Genomic DNA, 22980 nt, shown 5'->3' with positions numbered 1-22980 from the left:
ACTAGTTTTTTAGTTATCTAGTTTTTAGATAACTAGTTTTTGCCTTTTAACAACAAAAAGAATGATAAAATGTTAACATTTATGGAGATATTTTTTTTCTCAAATTAATATCCGGCCCCTAACCATGCTTTAATGCGTTTATTGATTGTAAGCTTCAAATTATATCAATAAAAAGAGAAAAATAGTTTATTTAGACTAGTTATACGGTTGTCTTTTCTTTACCTTTGGTATTTATTTTTTCCTAATTGTGTTGTAAAAGCCATTATGATTGTTTATATCTTTAAAGTTAGACAAAAAGTAAGATGCATTTAGAAAAAAATGTCTTTAAAGGTAGTTTTGTAAAAAAAATATTTACTGTGTAAAATACATTTATTCGCTTTTATTGATTTACAGTGAACTAAAATAGCATTTGGTTAAGCAAAACTGCAGTACAAAGTGAACACACAAAACCTCCAGACACCCCTTGGACCTCAGGGGAAAAAATATTTTCATTCAAACCATAGTGGCTTGCTCGTACAAGCCAAGTGTTTGGAAAAGACGTGTGTGATAGTGGAGACTTTTTATATGGGTGTGTTTTTCAATCCTGGGACAGGCACTTTTTTTCAGAAGGGTGGTGCAGCTGTGTTTGGTGGAAACCAATTCACAGAACTCCAGAAACACTGTTAAGAACTCACATCTGTCCAAACCCTCTGATCGGTGTGTAAGTATAGACATTCAAATACTACATACTTTTGTACATTCTAAAAAAGTAGTTGTTTTTATCTAGATTTTATATGTATTAACTACATTTGTATCATGTATTGTATATTTTTAATAGGCGAATGCATACCAAATGTTTTCTGTTGTTGTTTTCATTGTGATTTTGTTTTACATGCAAATTCATGCGCAGCTTTCAGCCAAATCAGTTCAGATTGTGCCCTGAAACAACAAGGACAGTATATCCACACCAGTATTATTTTGGGGGTTAGAATTAACAGTGGGTTTAGTATCATGGGAATGAATTCATCTCTTTGTAAACATGCACATCCTCTGCATAGCAGAGTATGAGAAGAGACTATGTATTTGGACAGTATCCATTTACATTTTAAGTACAATTATATAGTGTAAGTAATAGTGTAAATCACTATTTTATTCTGGCTTGTACATGTGTAGGAACCCAAAAGAAGCAGTATGATCAAGGTGAGCCTGTTTTTCCTGACTGTTGCTGTGGTCTTAGTCTGCGGACAGAGAAGACGACCTGCAAAAGAAGAGTGGAACTATCGTGATGGCTGTAAGATTATTTATTTTCTTTTAACAAAACACATTGTTAATCAATAAAGTATATGATGCATGTTTACATTTTTTCCCGTATAAACCTAAATAAATACAGACAATATTACTGTTGATAATAATAATTTTGTTCGGGTTCCTCAGCTGAGAAAGTAAGCATGCGAGGAGTTGCAAATCTCACTCAAGTCCTTGATGATTGGAGATTTGGCATCGTAAACCACGTAAAAGAGCTTCTTCAGAATGACCATCAGTCTTTGCTGCCCGATTACTCCAGGTACAGTTATGTGAGCTTCAGTGTTGCATCAGACGTCCAGATTCAAGCATTTTTCTGTGCACAGAAAGTAGTCAACAGGGACAGAAAGTTATTTAGGTATCAGCAGCTATGTCAAAATCTCAAGCATGCATTTTTTTCAGAACATAACATTTCAGTACATTGGCAAGCTGGAAAGTTCACAAAATTGCATGTGTTTAATGTGGAATTTCCTGGCTCCTTATGGTTTGGAACTTGTGACCGTATTTATAGTTTTATGCCAACGGTAACACCATCACCAGTGACTGTGCTATACCATGTTCCCCTTCTCATGCTTTCTATTTCTTTCCCTTTCTTAGAATTCAACCTCTCTCTGAAGCATTGGATGACCTGTACAAGGAGTTCAACGCCCTAAAAGCTCATCTTGGTGACCTGACCGAGAAGTTTGCACCTCTGGAGACCTTCATTGATGAGCTGAAGGCAGAGAGGGACAATGCAAAGGCAGCACCTACCAACCCAGTGCGCAGAAGGGTCGTCAAAAAGACGACTCCTGTCTCCTAAATGCCCTGAACTTCAGTAGAGCTTGAACTTTCCTTACAGAGAACGACAATAGATTAGTTTAGCAGTTTTTCTCTCGAGCTTTTCAGCCTTTCGGCATTTTGTTACTGCATGTTGCTGGGAAACAGGTAAAAACATTCTGCTAAACATAGTAAATGCCCTCCATCCCAGGCCCCTGTGGTTTGAGAATCTAAAAGCAGCGACTTTAAATGTGAGGCTTATAACTCACATTGCATAAAATAAGGATACAGCTGTAACCACAGGACATTGTTTTTAAAGCATATCTTGCATACTACAAAACAAAAGAATACATACGCCGTAGTTAGTTTAAGAGTATGTTTGATTTGCAGACAATATCATTAATTCTGTACCTGGAAAATCGCTCTAGTTATCATTTGTATTTGCAGCTCTCACTATGATCAATGACTAATGCAGCTATAAACAGATTATGTACAAGCTAAGAACATTCAGGAACACATTATATATATATTTTATTGTGATTTTATGCTTGTAATTTGATAGAGCATGGTAAGATGCTTCACATTGTCTCTGCTCATATTTGGAGTCTCATGTAAGCTATAATAAAATCATTCTGTTGCATTCATTTCTAAGTCTTGATGTATTAGGTAACTTTTGACATAATTAGATTTGTGCAAAATAGCATGTTTGTTCTGTATAATAATCAACAAGCTTTCAAACTTCTAAACTAAGAAAAGAAGGAACGTTTCCTAATTTACTCACCCTTGTGTTCTTCCAAACCAGTAAGAGTTTCTTGTCACTATGGAGACAAAGTTTTACAAACATCAAGTTTCCAAATACTAAATTCTTCATAAACCCATCCTTACATAAAGTGTCATATTCAATTAAATGTAACTCTTTTATAAAGAACACATTTCATGAATAGCCTAGGGCCCACATACACTAACCTGTGTCCAGACTGTAAGTCTATAATGTGACCAGCAGGAGGAAATACAGGGTATCACTTTGGATGTGTGCTGTGGTTGTAAAAGGGTAGGATCCTGTGTGGCCATGAAGTCATACGCAACTCAAATGTTTCAAGTAATTGCAGTTACCGTACAACATCACTCATGTCCATACCATCATCTGAGTTTTGCAGAGACAACAACACAATGTTGTGTCTGTCAGCAAAAGATATTAATAAAACTGTGTATACAACACTTGATAATGGTGTCATATAAATAAAAAATACAAGCAGGAAGTCTCTCAAATCATATAAGATTAATAAGCATCATACTCAGAGGGCATAAGGAAATGTGTTAAATACCCCTGTGGTATAATCATCTCTTATTCCTCTCGTATTTTGAGCTATGAATATACGACTATAATACCAGGCGTGTGGCATTGAATTAGAAAGTTATTGTAAATCCTATGTGCAAGCTATAATCAAACACACATTTAGTTGAGCATTAGATATCGTTTAAGATATCAAACCTTTAATAATATAGGGAATACTGTTTGCTTGCTTTAAGACAGGTTTTACAAGGAATTTCAAACCAAGGTTAGACATTTTGTCCATGTCTAAACATCTATTACTTCTATAGCTTGAGCAACTGTATGGATTTAACCTTGAATCACGGGGGACTTATGTCACACAACTCTCATAGCTCTAGGAAAAGGGCCATAAGAGACGTATTTTATTGATTTCTCGGTCATTTACAGAGTGTAATCAAAACCTCAATTGTAAAATTGAGATGATCTTAAAAAGCTGGGAAGGACAGAGACTGAACAGAATGTTTGGAACACAGATGAGAGACCACATTTATTAGTTTCTGTTGAGCTTTCTGGTTTGATTCAAGGCCAGTGTCCAGCTGATGACTTGGTACTTAAAGGACACCATCTACTGCAAGCTAAGTGAACTGCAACATATTGTTGATTTTATAGGATTTCAATGGAGTGCATTTGGTTATACTGTCATAAATCTTTAATATGTGACAACAGTGTAGTTATGACTTTAACAACCATTCGGAATACGTGTGTGATTGTTTATGATAAAACATTATACAAATTATAATTACATGTCTTACATGAGGAACATAGTTTGCAATCTTTATAAACCAAAGGCAGTGGTCTTCAAAAATTAACCTCAACATTTCTGTTAACACTTAAACATCTGTTAAGAAGCTTAAGTTAATCTTAAATGTTTAATAGGCCTACTCCTTCATTTTAAAATGTATTAATTAAATGTAATTTTCAATTTTCTGTGTACATAAAATCAGCTTAGGCCTTCGCATTGTTACCCTCTTCATACTGTAAATCTGGATTACTCTGAATATTCAGAGTACACAGTAGACTTTTATAGAAGCTAATTAATTGGCTCCGATCAGACTATAAATGTCTATCTTGGATAATCTTATGTAACATGGTCACCATAATGATAAAAGGCACATCAGTAAAAAGCAGTGACAGACACGCTTTAATTTAATCTTGACCCAATCAACATGCACATCTTAACTGAAGATTTAGCAAGCTCTTGGAGTCTGAGAAGTTAATCCAATGATATTGGAGGTCTAACAACTGTAAAGGCTGTCAGGAAGATACAATCCCAAGAATTACGTAAACTCATTTCAACACCAAAACCACAAACTGCAATGACCTCGCCCTAAAAGCCCAAATCAGAATTATTATTAGACTCTAGCAAATCTATTTGAATGAAAATTTCTGTTCAAGCTCTCCGAATCAAATGGTTTGAAATCTTGGTGTGTGACTGAGTTAAGAGTATTTTTTGTTCATTTATAGTTGTGCTTCAAGTGTATTATTCTTGAGACTGTCAGAAATACAGCTAAATATATCCAATACAGATAGCTTTCTAATAGAAATTAATGGTTCAAACTTTGATACTCATTATCTCATAAATAGATTTTGAGACTTGTGTGGTTTTACAGACAGGGTCACAAATTATGAAAAGCAAACGGTAGAAGGTACGTGATCACTATTGTAAAAAATACATTTTGAATAAAAAACTAAACAAAGGAATCCAAAGAGTACGGATATGGACAATATTTCTGATAAAACGTCATTCAACAAAAGGCTAAGACTACATTTCATATATTTAGACATTTAGCAGACACTTTAATCCAAAGCGATTTACAAATGAGGTAAACAATAGAAGCTGGAACAACATAAGGACTACGTGGTGCTGGCAACATGATCCGTGAAGTTTAGTTGATCAACAATCACCACTCTCTGGTTCTGGACATTCTGGAAGATGTGATGGTTGATGAGCCCAGTTGAATGGAGAGGTTGTGATGAATCTTTGGCCGGGATTACAAGCAGTTCTGTTTTTGCAGGGTTCAGCTGCAGGTGATGGTCCTTCATCCAGAGCGAAGTGTCGCTCAGGCATGCTGAAATGCATGCAAAAACAGTTGGATCGTCAGGCTGAAAGGACAGGTGGCGTTGTGTATCATCCGCATAGCAGTGGTAGGAAAAGCCATGTTCCCAAATGACAGAACCTAGGGTCATGTATACGGAAAAGAGCAATAGTCCAAGCACTGAGCCCTGAGGCACCCCTGTATTAAGATGTTGGGACACAGAGACCTCACCTCTCCAGGATACTCTAAATGACCTACCTAAGAGGTAAGACCTGAACCATTGTAGCACCATTCCAGAGACACCCATAGCCTTGAGGGTCGACAGGAGGATGTTGTGGTTAACGGTGTCAAAGGCAGTGGATAGATCCAGTAGGATGAGTACAGATGAGTTAGAGGCTGCTCTTGCCAGTCTCAGGGCTTCAATGACTGAGAGCAGTGCAGTCTCGGTGGAATGACCGCTCTTGAAAGTAGACTGGTTGCTGTCCAGCAGGTTGTTCTGCTTGAGAAAGGGAGGGGAGGAGAGATACCGGTCTGTTGCTCTTAACCAGCAAGGACCTACCAAAGTTACAGGGCATTCATTTCTGTTTAGTTTTATAGAATCTGGCCTCTATTCACTGTTCTGTCTCGAGCCACAGAGAGAAAACATTTACTGCAGTGAAGTTGGAGGAACACTTTCCACTTGAGGATTCCTTATATAATGTGTGACTGCACAAATGTTTAAGAGCAAAAATAAATCAGATGAGAGACAAGCAAGGCAGGGACTAATGTAAATAATTCAGTTTGATATTTGTAACTTTGAGAGGATAACTTCTGCCAGTAGTCAATAGACGAATTAGGTATAAACTTAAAATAAAGAATATCTGCTGAATGTTAAAGAACAGTGTTGCTCTTAAGGAACAGAAAACCATTTGGAACTTAATTGGCTTTGCGATGCAAACTCTGACATTATAATGGCATAAGCTAGCAAGAAAAACTTGTTGTTAGATAGGTTCATTTTTCAGTTTGACAACTCCCCAGGACAATTCTGCACTACACTGGACATACAAATAAAATATACTTTTGATATGTTATGAAAGAAATACAAAACTTGACATTAACCCATGTCCGAAAGGGTTAAAGATTTGTTCTTGTTGCACTTGATGGAGAGATCATTTTTCAATTACAGCAGATGGGGTGAAGGGACACACATTACACAATCTTACAGTGTCTCAAACAGCTGTGCAAGGGATTAATGGAATAAAAAGGAGATGGAAAGGAGATTAAGTGGTCCCCTTCGTTCGCAGCTTTCAACTTCAAGAGCATCTTTGCAGTGTTGTCAAAAGATTACAACCATTTGACATGACGGTGATGGAGGCCCAACTGAGACGGAGACAGAAAAGGAATTAGGTCTTATGATAGAGGGCTTTCTACGCGGTGTCACATTGTTGTTGGCTTTTTGCTTTAAGTAGACACAACAGTGGGGAACTGACAAAAAAATGGCTGAGATGAACAAAAGCGGATCAGAATGACACTGAAGCTGGATTCCCATAAGTACTTTATGAACTACTTATGTATTTCACTATATGAAATACATAAGAAAATGCATAACAAATAAGAACATTACGAATAAGACCAGTGAAATGAAGAAACAGTATTTTCATAATATTTATTGATTATGTTGAACTAAAGGAAAGTACTGTTGTTGTCATGTGATGTAAACTTGTCACTTTATAAGGAAAGTATTTTAATTAGATTTGAAATGACAAGAGGATGAGTAAATTATGAGATTTTTCATTTTTGGGTGAAAAATGTTTTTTGGGGGATGTTCCCAAAAGGTCTTGATCTCTCACTTTGAAGAAATGCCAGATTCAATTCAATTAAATTTTTATTTATATAGCGCTTTTCACAATTTGATGACCAAAAAGGTTGTGAGGGCAAAACTGGGCTGTTAAACTCTCTCTATTAACGTATGGCTCTTGTAAGTGCTCTACAGATATAAAATACTGACGTTTATGGATGGTCTGGTAATGAAATCAGTGAAGCAGCCTCACTGAGGTGTCTTTAGACTTTAAGGATCACTCGACAAAAGGCAGCAATTAAAGACATGTAGTACTAGATGGTTAGTCGTTACTACTGTGTGGATTATTAAAACCAATACTTTTGATTTATAAAAAAAATTCCTATATAGTTTTACTTCTGTCTCATACCATATTATATTTTTCTGCATGAGCCTGGATTTGGATTTCCTCTGTTTTACCCATCATGCTTTTCTGCTCCCTGCGGCTTCCTCCGGGGCTGTCAATTCCCACAGATACCTGCCAGGCCTTTTTGAGGGATCTGGCCTCCCTTGGCCCGAGGAATGCAACTCTCTGGCTGTCACATTATTGTGCTGATCCAAATGACTGCTATAAACAATCCCAAAAAACTGCCATTCAACAATTTGTGCATCCCAGGAATCCAGCTTGTTGATTTTCCAGGAAATGTATGATGATTCAAGGAAAAAATCCATCCATGGTGCACGGCACTTATTTATTGAAAAAATAGGAAGAGGAAATATATCTGGCCTTGACTGACAGGGGTGCAAGGCCAATGTGACAGGGGTTGATAGGGAGGCTAAAATAGCATTGGGTTTTCTGAATGGCACTATTAAATGAAATGAGGTGGCACGTTTTATAGGGTGGACAAATTCCATTTGCTGTTTAAGCCACACGTGAAATGAGTTTTGAGGAAACAGTCCCTATACCCGAGCAAGATGCTCCGCCATGCTCTCTTCTTATAAGAAGATTTAAGGAGGCTGACGATTGGATTACAAACTGAAGCCAAGTCACTCTTCTTGAGCTGAGGAACAAATTACACATTACTGATTTCTGGTATGGTCTGGTATGTTGAAGACCTCAAATGACACTCAGTTAATAGACCTCGAATGGCACTTATAGTTTGCTATTGGCAACACATTCAACTTACCATCTCTTTTCTGGATGCTCAATAAAAACAGAACAATGCTTCACCTGGGCTATAGAGCCACAAGGTTTACACTTTTCGGAGGAATGGGCATATGAATAGTTTACTCACAGGTGTCTCTTCACATTAGGATGAGATATGAGAAAAAAATTTAATAAAAAACTTAGAGGGACAGTTAACCTAAAAATAAAAACAGACTTTATTTACTCACCCTCGAGTTGGACCAAATCTGTATAAATGTCTGTCGTTATGAACACAGAGAAAGATATTTGGAAGAATGCTTGTAACCAAACAGTAATTGGCCTCCATTGACCAGTAGCAAAATGACAATGGTAGACAATAGTGCCCCAGAACTGTTTGTTTTTCTACAATCTTCAAAATATCCTCCTTTGGGTTCAACAGAACAAAGAAATTTACAAAATGCATTCTCACAAATATCTTTCTAGGTGTTCATCAGAACAAAGATATGTAAACAGATTTGGCACAACTTGAGGGTGAGTCAATTATTTTTTGGGTGAACTGTCCCTTTAAACAAAAGCTTAATACAAACATGATAATCTTGACTACATTCCGTTAAAATCCATCAGTTTTGACAAAAATGGAGTACAATACTGATCAGACATATGCTATCTGAACTTTAGTAAAGTGTAGTTGAGACACATAGAAAAGCAACTCTCATTAACCTTTCCAAGTGAAACAGTAAATTAGAAACAACGTGGTGTATTCAATTATTCATGAAAAGTCCCAATTTTTCAGTGCAACCAAATTTTCTGGCAACCCCTTTGTTTAAAGATTTCCATTTTAAACAGTGCTAAAGCTCCTGTGCCTGCGGTGCTGTAATTAATGACTGAGAAGAGAGGTGCAAATTTACTTTATTTGCAAATTGACAGGTATTTCATTAAAACGCAGCTTGGCCTCAGGAGTGTCCACTCACAGCCACATTTCAAGTCAGTTGTAATAGATTCACCGGGGTGGGACTCACAGGAACTGAAGCACAAGTCACTACTTGAGATGTGTTCAGTTGGACGGAAGCTTTATGTCTCTTGTTCCCATCTCAAGGGGGCAAAAGGAAAATCACAAATGAGATCTCTCAAATGTCTCTATGCAGTTTCTCCCAGACAGTAATGAATAGATTTAAGTGATAGTTCACACAAACATAAACACACTTTTTTATCATTTACTCAACCTTGTGTTATTCCAAATCGGCATGACTATCTTCTGCAGAACACAAAAGATACACAAACGGTGTAAGATATGGATCCCAGTGGACAAAAAAACACTGAGACATTTCTCAAAATATCTTCTTTTGTGTTCCACAGAAGAAAGAGTCACATGAAGGTGTGTCCAGTACTCTCATGTCTATTAAACAGCCTCAATCTAATTGTGCAGTCAAAAATGTTAATACTACTAACCCATGCATTGTAAAGAAATACTGTATACTGTATATAAACTGTGACAATAACTTTAAAGCTGGTTATATATACTCTATATGTCAGAAGTCAAAGAATCAAAGTTGATTCTTGACCTAAAGTGAGATCTCCATGATGTCTCCTAAATTAAAAGAACAACTTTTCTAAAAAAGTTTCTTCACAAGTTAGAAAGGAATAGCTCTGTAAGCATGCTGCTATAAAAACACATCATGTCACTGTCCTTTACGGTTACATCACTGCCATTGTCGTAATCATGCTTGTTGGTGTCAGGACTGTTTTTCACTTTCTGAATCAGTAAGCCTGACACAGCTGAGCTGTAAAGCAGACACAAATGCCTGGAGTCTTTCTGGAGCAGAGATCATGGGAGATTGGTTTTCACACAAGAAGTGAATCACATGAGATACAGCTTTCCGGTGAAGTCTATTTTTGATGGTGCTAATTATATCAAATGTGCATTGTTGAAATACAGAGTACACAGAAGACTTAAACTGTTGTTCTATTTTTTAATCAGTATGCATAAACCAGCTCTTCACAAAGCCGGGGGATTGCGTCTGACCTCTGACGCAAGCTGTGCCAGGTTCAGCGATTCGTTTGCAATAAAGTATGCAAACCAGGACTATTTTTAGAACATCCGAATATGATTGACGATCACAGTTTATCACCACTGAGCCAAATGAATCCACTGACGTATAGTGGGTTCCGCCAATTGAGCTTTAGATGCAAATAGCTGAATAACAAAATAAAAGCAGAACAGAATACAAAGAATACTTCATTTATTTTGCAGTAGACTTCTGTCTACCAGTGGGATGGGAACACAACCTGCTCTGTCCCAATGAAGGACACTGATCCATCAGAGCACCTGCCTATTCTGTCAACACATTTACAGTCGAACAGACGTCCCACACTATGATGCCTGGACCTCCCCCAACTCATATTCATAACCTGCTCGAGGTGCAGGCGGCACCACGATTTTACCAGCGAGTGGGCCTGAGAATGGGGTGCGTCGCAGACGCCCCCAGGATCTTGGTCATTAACATGCAACCTTTTCATCCCAGAATGCAACACCGTTCTTGCCATTATGCTCCTCTCCTTCACTCACAGATTTTTATGTTCACTTGGGGGGACGAGTCGTATAAAACAAAGATAAGCCTTCCTTAAAACCACAAACAGACTGCTGCTAAGAAACTTTAAAGGATGAGACAAAAACAATGAAGGGAGAGCTTTTCCCGGGAGCTTCGGTCACCCTTCAGTGGAGCTGGCAAACACATTCAAGGGCTTGTTTTTGTCAGTCCGGTTTCAGCAATCGTTCATTACGTAGGCACACTGCCAAAATGCTGAGGGTAATTTGTTTAGCTTTTTGCTCCTTCAACACCGACCATCTTAAAATCACGGCACGTTCCTTCGGGTGCCTTTAATGTATTACATTTCTTCATGTCCATTTAGGAAATACATGAAAAATCTAATAAAACATATTAAAGGTAATGAAAGAATAAAAAATCTGTCTTTATTTACTCACACTGTAAAAGGATACAGGTTTGCTGTGTCGTTCTTGTCATGCGTTCTTTTATCGCATCCGGTATAGACATTGTGTAAGGAGAAACGCCAAAAACCAAACCAAAAATAATTTTGAACAAAACAAAACACCAAAAGACAAACTAAAACACATCACAACACAACACAAAATGCCGGTTCAATGGTGGTCCAGAATAACTTCCTGTTTCAGTTTTTAACACTACATAAATGTTTAAACAAAATACATCCAACAGAGTATTTATAACTGATTTAAAAGATTTAAATATTTATAAGATAATTAAAAATTTTTAACCGGAAGTGCTTCTACAAACATAACATAGCAGCATACAGATTGAGAGCAACATGAGGCTTAATCAACAACAACCTATTTTTAAAGATTTTTGTCCACACTAGTAAAAACTGCTTCTCTTGGATGAATTCTCTGAAAGATTACATCATCTTGATTCATGTCCCCGTGGTGACTGCATGTGAACCTAAATTTAAAAATCCTCTGTCAGCCCAAACACAGCAGAATTCCCTATGTTCACATCTCCTTCCACTTCATTCCAGTATTTTGTATTTACATGCAAAGCCTTGGCAGAGGCTGGGGCATGTGGCACACAGGTGGTGGGACATAGCCACCCACACAGGATACAGGCATGATTCCCTCATCTATCCCCCAATGGGCAAAAACCTTAATCTGGTCTCACAGCACAGCATTATTGTTGTTGGTAAACTGTGAGACCATTTGCTGAACACACGGAAGGGTTTTTCAACCTCGTCTTACAGAACACCTCATCTGATGGCTGGGATGCTGTCCACCAAAAAACGATATTGTGATTGAAATTTGTTACTGCTTCAACATAGTGTTCTCAAGATATCATGCTGCCAATAGCAAAAACAATACCTGTGATGGTTATAATAGGGATGGAGACTGTCTATGAGCCAATCTAGCAGGTGGTCAATACTGAGAGGCAGCATGAGGGCCAGTATGTGAGGGCCACTTCTGAGGAGTGCCAGGTGGCAAGTGTCACACTCCACCACCTGCAACACTTTGCCAGCCAGATGCTTTGTGCCAAGGGGGGCTTAGGATGATTTTATCCAGCATATTTATTTGTGTGTGTGTGTTGAATTACACTTACAGTACATTAATGCATTTTGCAGAGTATTTTATCCAAAGCAATAATGCATTTTATCAGTCGTGTGTTTCACAAGAATCAAACCCATGAGCTTGGCATTGCTAACGCAATGCTCTACCAACTGCGCAACAAAAACAGAATTAAACCCTGCGTGAAATGGTCATCTCGAATGACTCACTTGTGTTAATATCGGCCTTGCCATGTTAACCAAGGTAAGTGACTCATTAAATCTTAGTGTCAGTGGGTGTTGAGTGACAGTCCCATACTGAAGCAACGACCCCGTTTGCTAAACAGTGCTCGTACCTTCAAAGCAGTAGAATACCTAAGGGTCCTTCTCACATAAGCCACCGTAAGAGTTCCATCCCATGTCATTCTGGGACAGAATGAGGGGACCTGAGATCTCTCTGTCTATGTCCCCAAACCATCTACAGAATCAGAATTGCAAATGATGATCTGCAAGAACTTGAGCTGCAACCGCTGTGAAACTCTGGGAAACACCTTGAGGCGAACATCTCTACACAGCATGTGTCCGGTGTCTTCTCTGCTTTCTGCAGCCAGCTACAAACATGCCCTTCTTAATTATAGTCACGCGGGAAGTGGCCTGTCTAGTTCTAGAGGAGAAACAAACAAATTTTAAAAATGGACATAAACATCTTTCTCCTTAACCCCTCGTCTGTATGGTATGGTACTTTATGATGATATGATATACTATATATGATTTCATGCATTGCAATCTAAATATGATCTTGACACTAAATATGATATATGACAATAAAATTTAACGAATAGGACTTATAACAGGTGTAAGAGATATTTTTATTTGAAGTTCTGTAACAGTTGTTGGTTCATTTATCACCTATGGTCCTAAAACCTTTGTTATTTGATGAAAGCCCAGAGTCAGGATCCCTGCCTCTCACTGGATGACTTGATCTACACATTCTCAATCTAGGGAGAGGACCCCAGCTTTAGAGTGTAAGTACTGGTCTTTGAACTGGCTCATCACATTGACAACTCATGCCCACATTAACATCTGTTTCTCAAGCAGATGAGTTCTATGCCAAGAGGCAATGTGCTTGACTCTAGATAAGATGCAGGCTTTGTCTTCCTATTAAACATGCACAAATCTATTGACAAAAAAAACTAAACAACGGGAGATTAGTTCTACATCACAGTTAAGAGAAAAAAACAAAAAAGTCACACTTTGCATATAAAACATTCCAATCCATCAAAAGCTCTATGTATTCCTTTAATTCAGTCAATATAGCAAGAAACTTTATAAAGTGTTTTAGAAACTTTATGTCTTAGACCTTGTGCTCAACCTTTATCATATATATATATATATATATATATATATATTAAAGAGCATAAATGACATTGCTGTCAATGTTCAATAAAAAGCAACACAAAAAATATCCATGTACATCAGAAGCACAGTGCTGAGCAGAGGATTAGAGAGGACAGCAGCACAGAAGGCTGATAAACTCTTGGGAATCAAATCTCATAAGTGTTTGACCAGTACACAACATACTGCTGGAAACAGTCACTTTAATGAACCGAGAGATACCGACTCACACACACTAAACACAAGCAAAACTGTGCTGCGAGGAAGGAAAGAGATGATAAATCACAATCCACACATTACATTCAATATTATACCACATTATTGACAACAACAAAACAACAAGAGACTGTTTTAAAAACTGCTGTAAGGCAGGGATCTCGTATGAATTCATTTGCACGGAGTAGAAAGAATAATAATAATAATAATGAACATGTTATGATAATTGCATTACCATTAAATTTGGCAGGAATATTTGAAATATAAATGTGGAAAAAACTGCTCTGACTAACTAATATAATATATTTACATTATTTTACCATGCATGATGGATGTTATTTTCAATTCAATAACAAGGTTACACCATATAGTTTATAAATGAAAGGTGAAGTGTGTAATTTCTGTGACATTAGTGTCAAATAATGATTTTTTTCGTCTGGAATGCAAACAAATTATTTGTATTTATAACAAATTATAAAAATTATTTTGATTGTGCTACAGAACCAGTGTTTATTCTTTTTCACTTAAAGTGACAGTTTACAAAAACACTAATGTCATTCCTACCCGTTCTCATCGTTGTAAAATCGTGTAATACTTACGCCAAAGTTCAAATTTGTGTGCATGTGATACGTCAATCATTCCTACTGCATTAACCTTGGTGGAGAGCAGCCCTTTTGAGAGAAAGCACTGAAATATAAAAAAATATATAGATTTCACGCCGCAGCCATGTTGAAATCGAAAGCGAGGCAGAGGTGGGAAGAAAACCGGAAGGACTGGATGACTCTTTCTTCTGTGAAACACAAAATTAGATATTTTGAGAAATATCTCAATGGATGCAAGTTGTTGTTTGTTATACAAACTTTCTTAAAAAAATCTTCTTTTGTGTTGTGCAAAAAAAAGACAGTCATACGGAATGACACGAGGGAGAGTAAATAATGAATAAACATGTTTTTTGTTGTTGTTGTTTTTTATTCTTTGTGTATTTACTGTGTATTTGTTTTTTGGTATTTTGGTGTGTCTATTTGTTTTTGTATTCAGTGTGTTGACTCCATGCTGCAGAACAAATGTTCCTAAGGGGGACAAAAATAGTTACTAAGACTAATGAAAAATTTTTCGATCAGAGTGTTGAATTCTATGTCGACTTTTATGTTTTGAGGACAAACAGCTGAAAGAAAAAAGTGCTTTCCTGTAGCTCAGTGGTTAGAGCATGGCGCTAGTAATGCCAAAGTTCGATCCCAGGAATTGCACATACTTAGAAAACAAAAGTATATTATAATGCAATGTAAGTCGCTTTGAATAAAAGCGTCTGCCAAATGCGTAAATGTAATATTTTAGAAGCTTATTTCTAGCAACAAAGCCGAGGTTACAGCTGAAGCTGTTCATCTTCCTGTGATGAATTTGTGGACCTCTAAGGTAATCTAAACAAGTGGAGAGTTCAGACTCTGGTTTTGCCTGAGCTAAACAGGCTATTTGTTGGGTATAGAGATTAAAGCATTGGCCAACACTTATAGAGCATTGAACTAAAGCAAGACTGATTACTCTGCATCACCATTACACGTCTCCAAAGGGAGAAGGACACAGAGGCCAGAATTCAATTTACTCTCTATGCTTCAGCGAAAGCAAAGACAGAAAAAAACTAAAGCACTGATTTAATTGAAACCTACAGTAACTACAGGGATAGGTGGCATATACTGTACTTTCAATTTACTTGTGAGTCAGAAGTGTATGAAAACAAATTAAGCAGCTGTTGCATTTCAGATGCTTTATTAATATTATATCAATGTTCATGTACTGTAATCTGATTAGTTGTCATGATTCCGCTATCATGTCATGTTTATTCTTGGTCTTGCAGCGGAGTCATGGCATAGCCTTAGGTTTGGTGTGAGAAAGACATGGCTTTGTTTTGATTCTGACTTGCCATGTGCTTTCTCGTGTCTCGTCAGTGTTTCCCGCCATATCGTTTCCTCGTTAACCTTCCCTGAGTGTTTCAGTACCCGCACCTGACCCTTGTCAATTATCCTGTGTTTGTTTCCCTTTAAAGCCTCCTCGTGTCTATAGTGCTGTGCTCGTTCGTTGTACTTGTATGCTGTTCTTGTTACCCCTGTAGATGATTCCTGCCCTGTATGGTGTGTTACAAGTTCATGGTCCTGTACGTTTATTTCCAAGTTCCTTGTTTGGTTGTTTTTGCCCCCTTGAGGGAAGTGTTTTTTTCAGTTTTTGAGAGTTAGTTTGGTTAGTGTTTTCCCCATTGAGGGTGTTTGTTTTGTATTTATTTATTAAAGTCTTGTTAACCCCTTCATCCGTGTCTGCCTGCACTTGGGTTCTTCCACCACGTCCATCCCTCCACGTTCACGACAATTAGTGTTCCAAGAGTGCTGACATTTACTATTACAAGATTGTGATACACTGTTTGAGTTATAGTAATAAAATAGTCACTTTGCTTTGGAAATTATTTAATTAAAAAAAATCTTAAATATTCCGTGGATTGTCTTCAAAAGTAGTCCATCCTTCAAAGAGCCACATGAATACAAAAAGCATAATTTTCAGCTTCATCAATAAAGCATCAGGTAAGAAGAGAAAGCAGGAGTAGATCATATGAGTTTTCTTCTTTAGAGTTCTTTTATTATTATATTTTTGTATTTATTTTTAATATATATATACAGTATACACACATTACAGAGATTATGGTCATCTTCATGACTGAAAAGTTTCTCTTGACCTTATTAAATTGTTTTGTAGACAAAACATAATTGTGTAAACAGTCTTTTTTCACTACAAAATTGTATTTATTACAAATGCTTTTGAAATGGTTAAGATGGTTTAGACTGAAAAATAAGGAAAAGACAAAGAACCCAACATATTTGTTTACAAAAGCATTTGAGGATACCCCGAGCAGCTGGCTGATAAAATGCCAAGAGTACTTTTCTGCAAATTGTAGGCAAAGGGTGACTTCACTAAAGATGCCCAATATAACAAAAACTAAATTGTATGGCTCCTATTATGTTATTTCACAGTTATGACAAGTTTTCTATTGTTTCTACGTTAAAAATATGAATTAATTAGAAGATGACTTAAGATTTTGAATGGAAGTGTAGGTAAACGTTACTATCAAATATATTAAATTATATATTATATATTAAAATGATAACACATTCTATTCAAGTAATGACACAGCTAAAAAGAAAATGCATGAGTTAGTTCAAGTGTTTTGGGAAGCATATTAAGATTCAAGTGGCAGTTCATTAATGTATCTTCCATGATCACTTAATCACTATCTTGTCATTACCAATGCCCTTCCTCACCTGTTTGTCTCTTTCTCACACTCTGCCTCTGCTCTCCTCGATTTGTAGCATGCTTAATCCCTTAGCTATAAAACCTCAACATGATTTGTGTACATGATGTTGTCTATACCCAGGTGAAACAAGAACCCTTTAAGTTGGATAATATATTGTAAACAAAATCTAGAGACGCGGGTTTGGGGAGAAGCACATTAAAGATTAAATATTGATCCTTCAACGTTCTTTGGTGTGTCATATTTCCCGAATGCTTTAGGACGGCTGTGGGCGCCTAGTAGACAAAGACACAAATCCGCACTCGGGCCCCGGTGTCTGGGTGCGCACGAGGCCCATCTATCAGTCTTTTACAATCCCTTTGTAAGAGGGGTCTGCTCAAAAGTTAGCTGAGGCATCTGATGGCTCGTAAAGATTTCTATTCCGAAAAGCCTCAACTGGGGAGAGGAAACTATAATTGGAATTGACAAGCTGGCAAGATATCACAGAGAGAAAGGCAGCCGTTCTTTTTGTTAGAGAACAGAGGAAGGTCTCTGTAAAGGAAAACATAGAGCTTCTCCAAGTTTGGCCACACGTCGCATTCATAACTTCTGAAGACCAAAGCTTGACCCATGGAAGCATAATGTATCCGTGGTTTTAAAGCTTGGAAATATATAGAGGCAAACTCCACAGAGAAAGTGGAGGAGAGGGCGAGTTTCACACAACCTTAAAAAAGAATGAATAAAACATGGGGAAGCAAAGCCGACGCAAGAGAGATTCAAAGTGAGTAAGATATTCAATACATTATTCTGGGATGGATTTGGGTTGAAATCCCAGACACATTTATTACAAAGTAAAATTTACAAGTAATTGGAGACAGGCATATTTTGGAAACTGTCACTGTCTGAGCACAATGGGCAACTGGTATAATAACCAACGGGTCAAAAAGTGAGGTCAACTAGTATTACTTATAGTCTATTTTCGTAGTTTATTTTGCAAATTAAATCAACTGTTTTTGAACGGAAAAAAGGCACCTATGAAATCATTATTCATGGATAAAATTATTCACTAGATGGTATTTCTCTCCAAAATGCTCCATTCACAAATGTCCCTAGCCCTAATACAACCTCCAACTGACTAACAAGACTAACAAAATCATTGTTCATGTCCCAGAATTGAAGAAGGCTGACCTCAACAACCAAGTTAAAAGGGTCATTAAAGTGATAGTTCCCCCAAAAATAAAAATGATGTCATCATTTTCTCACGCGCTTGTCATTTCAATCCTGTATGACTTTTTTCTGCAGAAGATAAAGAAATATTTTGAAGAATGTTGGTAACAGAACAACAGCAGTACCCATTGACTTTTATTGTATGGACACAAAACCAATGCAAGTCAATGGGTACCTCCATTGTTCATTGACAAATGAAGCCTGTGTAAAAGCTGCCTGGAACTCTCAAAACATTTGGGTGCCAAATTGTTACATATTTGACAACAACATATTCTAATTGGAATATCAACGTGCCACATATTAACACTCATATTGAATCACACCAAATATTAGAAAAGAGGAAATTAACATTCAAAGTGCTAATGCTCCATATGTCTCTTCCTGTGTTTTTGGAAAGGAGAAAAGGCGATGAGCTTGCATCCATCAGGGAGGTATATTGTAATAGCCTTGTTTCTCTGGCAATAGAGCGGGATCAGATTTACACCCCCTTTCTACTCACTGGCCACCGTGCTGATGGATGCTACTGAGCTTGTTTGGTTTGCTCCCTCTCTCCCTAAATCAGAAATGAACACGGCCCTATGGAAGATCATTCTTGTGCTGTGCCATCTGTGAAATGGAGGTTTAGAGGATGGCCAGGCAGGGGCCCCTGACAAGACAGGAACTGAGAGAATGAGAGTTTGACTTGGAAAAACCATAAAAGGTTTTAATGAAAGAGCCCTGTGCACCTGAAACTTCAGAAGACATTTATCTGTGAATCCAATAAGATTTCTATATGACAGGTTTTTTATAAAGCTGACACATCCAACTCATAACAGCGGACATTCACACATGCTTTACAATAAAAAAATACTGTTGTCCCTCAAAGCTGGGCATCATCCCCATAAAGATTCTTTGTCCATCTGTGGCTCCTACAGACTCCTATACAATGTTATGATCCAATCCTTCTCACCCATATGGCAGCTTTTTGAGACATTTTCTTTTTTTTAATTCAACAGTTTAACAAAACCAAGACAGATTAAATTGTTCTAATCACGGCCTAAACAAAATCAATGCCAGCCACAATAACAGGGGGGAGTGTCTTGCGTCAGGGATGGCATTATTTTGAGCCTTTGACTTGGACATCTGTAGAGGTGTGAGACTGGCGCACAAACAGCTGTCGGCCCCTCTTTCTCTGTTTCCACAGAGGTTATGAGAAAAGACAAGCCAACAGCTGTTCCCAGAGCAGATTAAATGCACCTACCATTCAGACACTAACCAATTATGCCCCGTATATCAAACAGATCAGCACTGCTTTTAACCTGGTCCTGTGATGTTCAAACAAGTTCCTTAAGCATCACAGAGGCATTGGTTAATGCATTAATGGTCAGGGACGAGGAGATGAGAAGAGGAAACCAGCCGTCTGATCATGCTACTAGGTTAATCACTGGAAGTCTGAGAAGTACCATGGGAGAGAATCATCATTTGTATGAATATAAATGAGTCTGCTTCACTTATTAAAAAACTGAGTGCATAGCTGAGGAGGGCATAATCTGACACGTTTAAGATCTAACCTGTGAAACCGCTCATCTTAACTTCTCAACTGGAAAAAAAATTCTCAACCGTTTTTGTAACAATTATAAAAACACTTGCAAAAACATGAAATCAAGCCGCAATTATTTGCTTTCTAACCCAATACAGCAGCTTTAAAAAGTCAGTAACCAGCCAAATCTTTCAGATTTTCCCAAGCCATTCATTTCGACACAGTTCTGGTTCCTCTGGTCTGAATCCATAACAATCTAATTTGCATAAACGTCATTAAGCTCTGAAAAAACTGTCTACCTCAACCTTATAACCAATTTTTTATAAAAAAAATATTTTGAAAATGGACCCTGAGCGTGGAATGGATTCCTAGATTCCTCCTTATACACAGGATGCTATTAATAAAATACTGCAGTCCAGACAATATGGTTAGCAGCAGTATTAAAGAGGACGTAACCTTTAATTTTTTAGGTCCTACTTTGGTTTATGGAGTGTTTCAGCTTTCCTGTAGCTGTAAGAAGGTTGTGGGTTTGATCCCAGGGAGTGGCAACATAATTAGAAATAAATGTATAGGATAATGGAATGTAAGCGTGGATAAAAGTGTCAGCCAAATGCATAAATGACAAACAAGTTTATGTACATACAAAGTGTAGAAACACTATTATGTCGCAATAATAGGCAGTCATTCTATCCTTACTTTTTGACTGACTCTCAAATGATTCGTTTTGTGATTCGTTCCGTCTTATCCCCTCATATCCTAGTGTCATGTGATTGGTCAGATGGTGTAGTCTGTTGTGATTGGTCAAACGCGTGTAGCTTGTGCCTCAAACGGAATGCCAATCATCATTTTGGGAGTCTGCTGTGATTGGTCAAACGAGTTCATCATGAACCTGTCATTCATTCGTATCTTCAGATGTTATTACAATACATATAGTATTCCACTCAGTTATTGAAATAAATAATTTGAGAGTAAATAGATTGAACACTTAAATTAGCCGAGTTCATAGCTAGATAAACAAACTGTAATACCCCAAAACACAGGTTCTAGCAATGATGCGGTCTGCAAAGGAACAACGACTAGTGGTACCATCCCAAAAAGGAAAAAAGTCACTCCAGCGTACCTTCTCTGGATCTGTTCCACATTGGAGGAATGATCTACCTGCTGCTACTAGATCAGCAGACTCTGTTGCCATCTTTAAAAAACGCCTGAAAACGCATCTCTTCCGTCAACACATCGCTGATTGATTTTACCTAACTCTTTTACCTTTCTTTCTTCTTATTAAAAAAATTCATTAAAAAAAACACTAACCTCACTATTCTTAGCTTTGTATACTGTGCTAGGCTTTAATGGACTAGTTTTGATGCACTTATGAATTTTGTTGTCTATGTTGTTATAACTGCTTCCAATGTTTCCTCATTTGTAAGTCGCTTTGGATAAAAGCGTCTGCTAAATGAATAAATGTGATGCACACGCATCACGAATAAGCAAAAGTGTTTGGGGGAGGAGAGTGACGTTTGTGCGGCAGTCCCAGTAAAACGTAGGCGGGGACTATTTCTAGTGACGTAGATACGCGCTGGTAAGAGACTCGGATTAGGACACGTCTCGTTTGCGTGATTTGGAGTCTACTCCCTTTTTTACAAGCCAATAACTATGTTATTAATTTCGCTTCGGACTTACAACTTGGCAGACTGTTTACTTTCAAACACGGCAACATAACACACTGCATGAAATGTAATTTTCATGATCTAATGTGACTTACTCTTTAACTCAACAAACCTCAGATACAAATACATAAACACAAAATAAGGGACAGGATTCCTGCATTAAGAGACAGCTTGTTTTAAAAAAAATCTAAATGGTTTGACAATCTCCATATTCATACTGCCAAAAGTCAATGTCACAACGAAAAAGGGTTTAATTGAACTTAAGAAGTACATCGCTTCATAACTCCTGTGGATCCGTTGTGTCTAGAAGGATTTAAAGGCATGACAGATCGGAATTTAATTCGACATGACAGCCGGAGAAGCAAGACTACACCTGCCTGTTTGTCAGTATGTTAGGCTCAATTTGTTATGGCTTATCAAAAAAGGCAGCGTCTTTGTGTCTCCCTTTCCATGAGCTGATTCATCTTCCCATCTTAAATATGCAAAAATCAGCAACCGCAAACGTCTTTGTCGCTCTGAAATGTAAAAACACAGCCAAGCATCCTGTAGGCTATTGTTTTTTAAAATGAATAATGGATGCTTGATGGCAGAAATACATGCCAAACAAGGTTAGATGAAGAAGATTCTGTGATGAATGTCAAGCTGACCAGACAACAGTGTGTCTTTCCAACCTCCCGCTCCAAAGAAAACATTAGCTGATAGCTGGACATCTCCCTTCATCCTAATATCAGAAGGTCTAACCCTTGCTAAAACTGCACACAAATCACACAGGTACTCCTTTTAAATTGGTTTTAGCTTGTGATCTCATGATCTGATCAAAAGTTTAATGTCAGCAATTATATTTTTTATCCAAAGCGACTTACAAAGAGTTCGGGGAGCAATAAACGATATGTCATAAAAGAGTTTCACCATTTAGCAGAGAGCAACTCCCACAATGAGCATGTTATTGATTAAGAAGGAACCATAAAATTGTATGTAATGAATTCTTGTTGCAAGTGCTCTGCCTGTAATATGGGTCTGTGTTTTGTTCGATAAAAGCTGCTTTTGCTCTAAACACACTCCTGCAAAGAGTTCACATATCTAAAACCCTACAACCAATACATAATAACATACAGTTAATAAAAACACAGTGTCCAAATATTCAAATACTTAAATGCTTAAAATGGCTATATTTATTTTCAAAAATAATTAATGTAATGTGATAGAATTTTACACAGGCTATATTAATAAAATATGATTTAAGGCGGATGCGAGGCTAGAAGGCAAGACGAACAATTATAGGATTGTGAGAGAGAGAGGGGGGGGGAGATCACA

The 22980-nt window shown here is 37.4% G+C and overlaps 1 protein-coding gene across 1 annotated transcript; it reads left to right on the top strand.

Annotated features, from left to right (window-relative positions):
• Window positions 1–648: 648 nt before the first annotated feature.
• On the top strand, window positions 649–2675 carry LOC306894416 (uncharacterized protein). Its single transcript, XM_079456940.1, has 5 exons — window positions 649–700; window positions 890–935; window positions 1153–1270; window positions 1414–1543; window positions 1879–2675. The coding sequence occupies exons 3-5, from the start codon at window positions 1171–1173 to the stop codon at window positions 2078–2080; spliced, it is 432 nt and encodes a 143-aa protein (XP_079313066.1). The 5' UTR covers window positions 649–700; window positions 890–935; window positions 1153–1170; the 3' UTR covers window positions 2081–2675.
• The last annotated feature ends 20305 nt before the right edge of the window (window positions 2676–22980 follow it).

Source organism: Barbatula barbatula, assembly GCF_947034865.1.
Source record: "Barbatula barbatula genome assembly, chromosome: 5".
NCBI lineage: Eukaryota > Metazoa > Chordata > Actinopteri > Cypriniformes > Nemacheilidae > Barbatula > Barbatula barbatula.
Note: the sequence above shows the minus strand (reverse complement) of the source record. Positions and strands in the feature narration are given on the sequence as shown.

Coding starts and splice junctions, on each gene's coding strand:
- LOC306894416 (XM_079456940.1), top strand. CDS start 1,171: ATGATCAAGGTGAGCCTGTTTTTCCTGACTGTTGCTGTGGTCTTAGTC. Junction 1,271..1,413: donor GTGGAACTATCGTGATGGCT/GTAAGATTATTT, acceptor CGGGTTCCTCAG/CTGAGAAAGTAAGCATGCGA. Junction 1,544..1,878: donor TTGCTGCCCGATTACTCCAG/GTACAGTTATGT, acceptor TCCCTTTCTTAG/AATTCAACCTCTCTCTGAAG.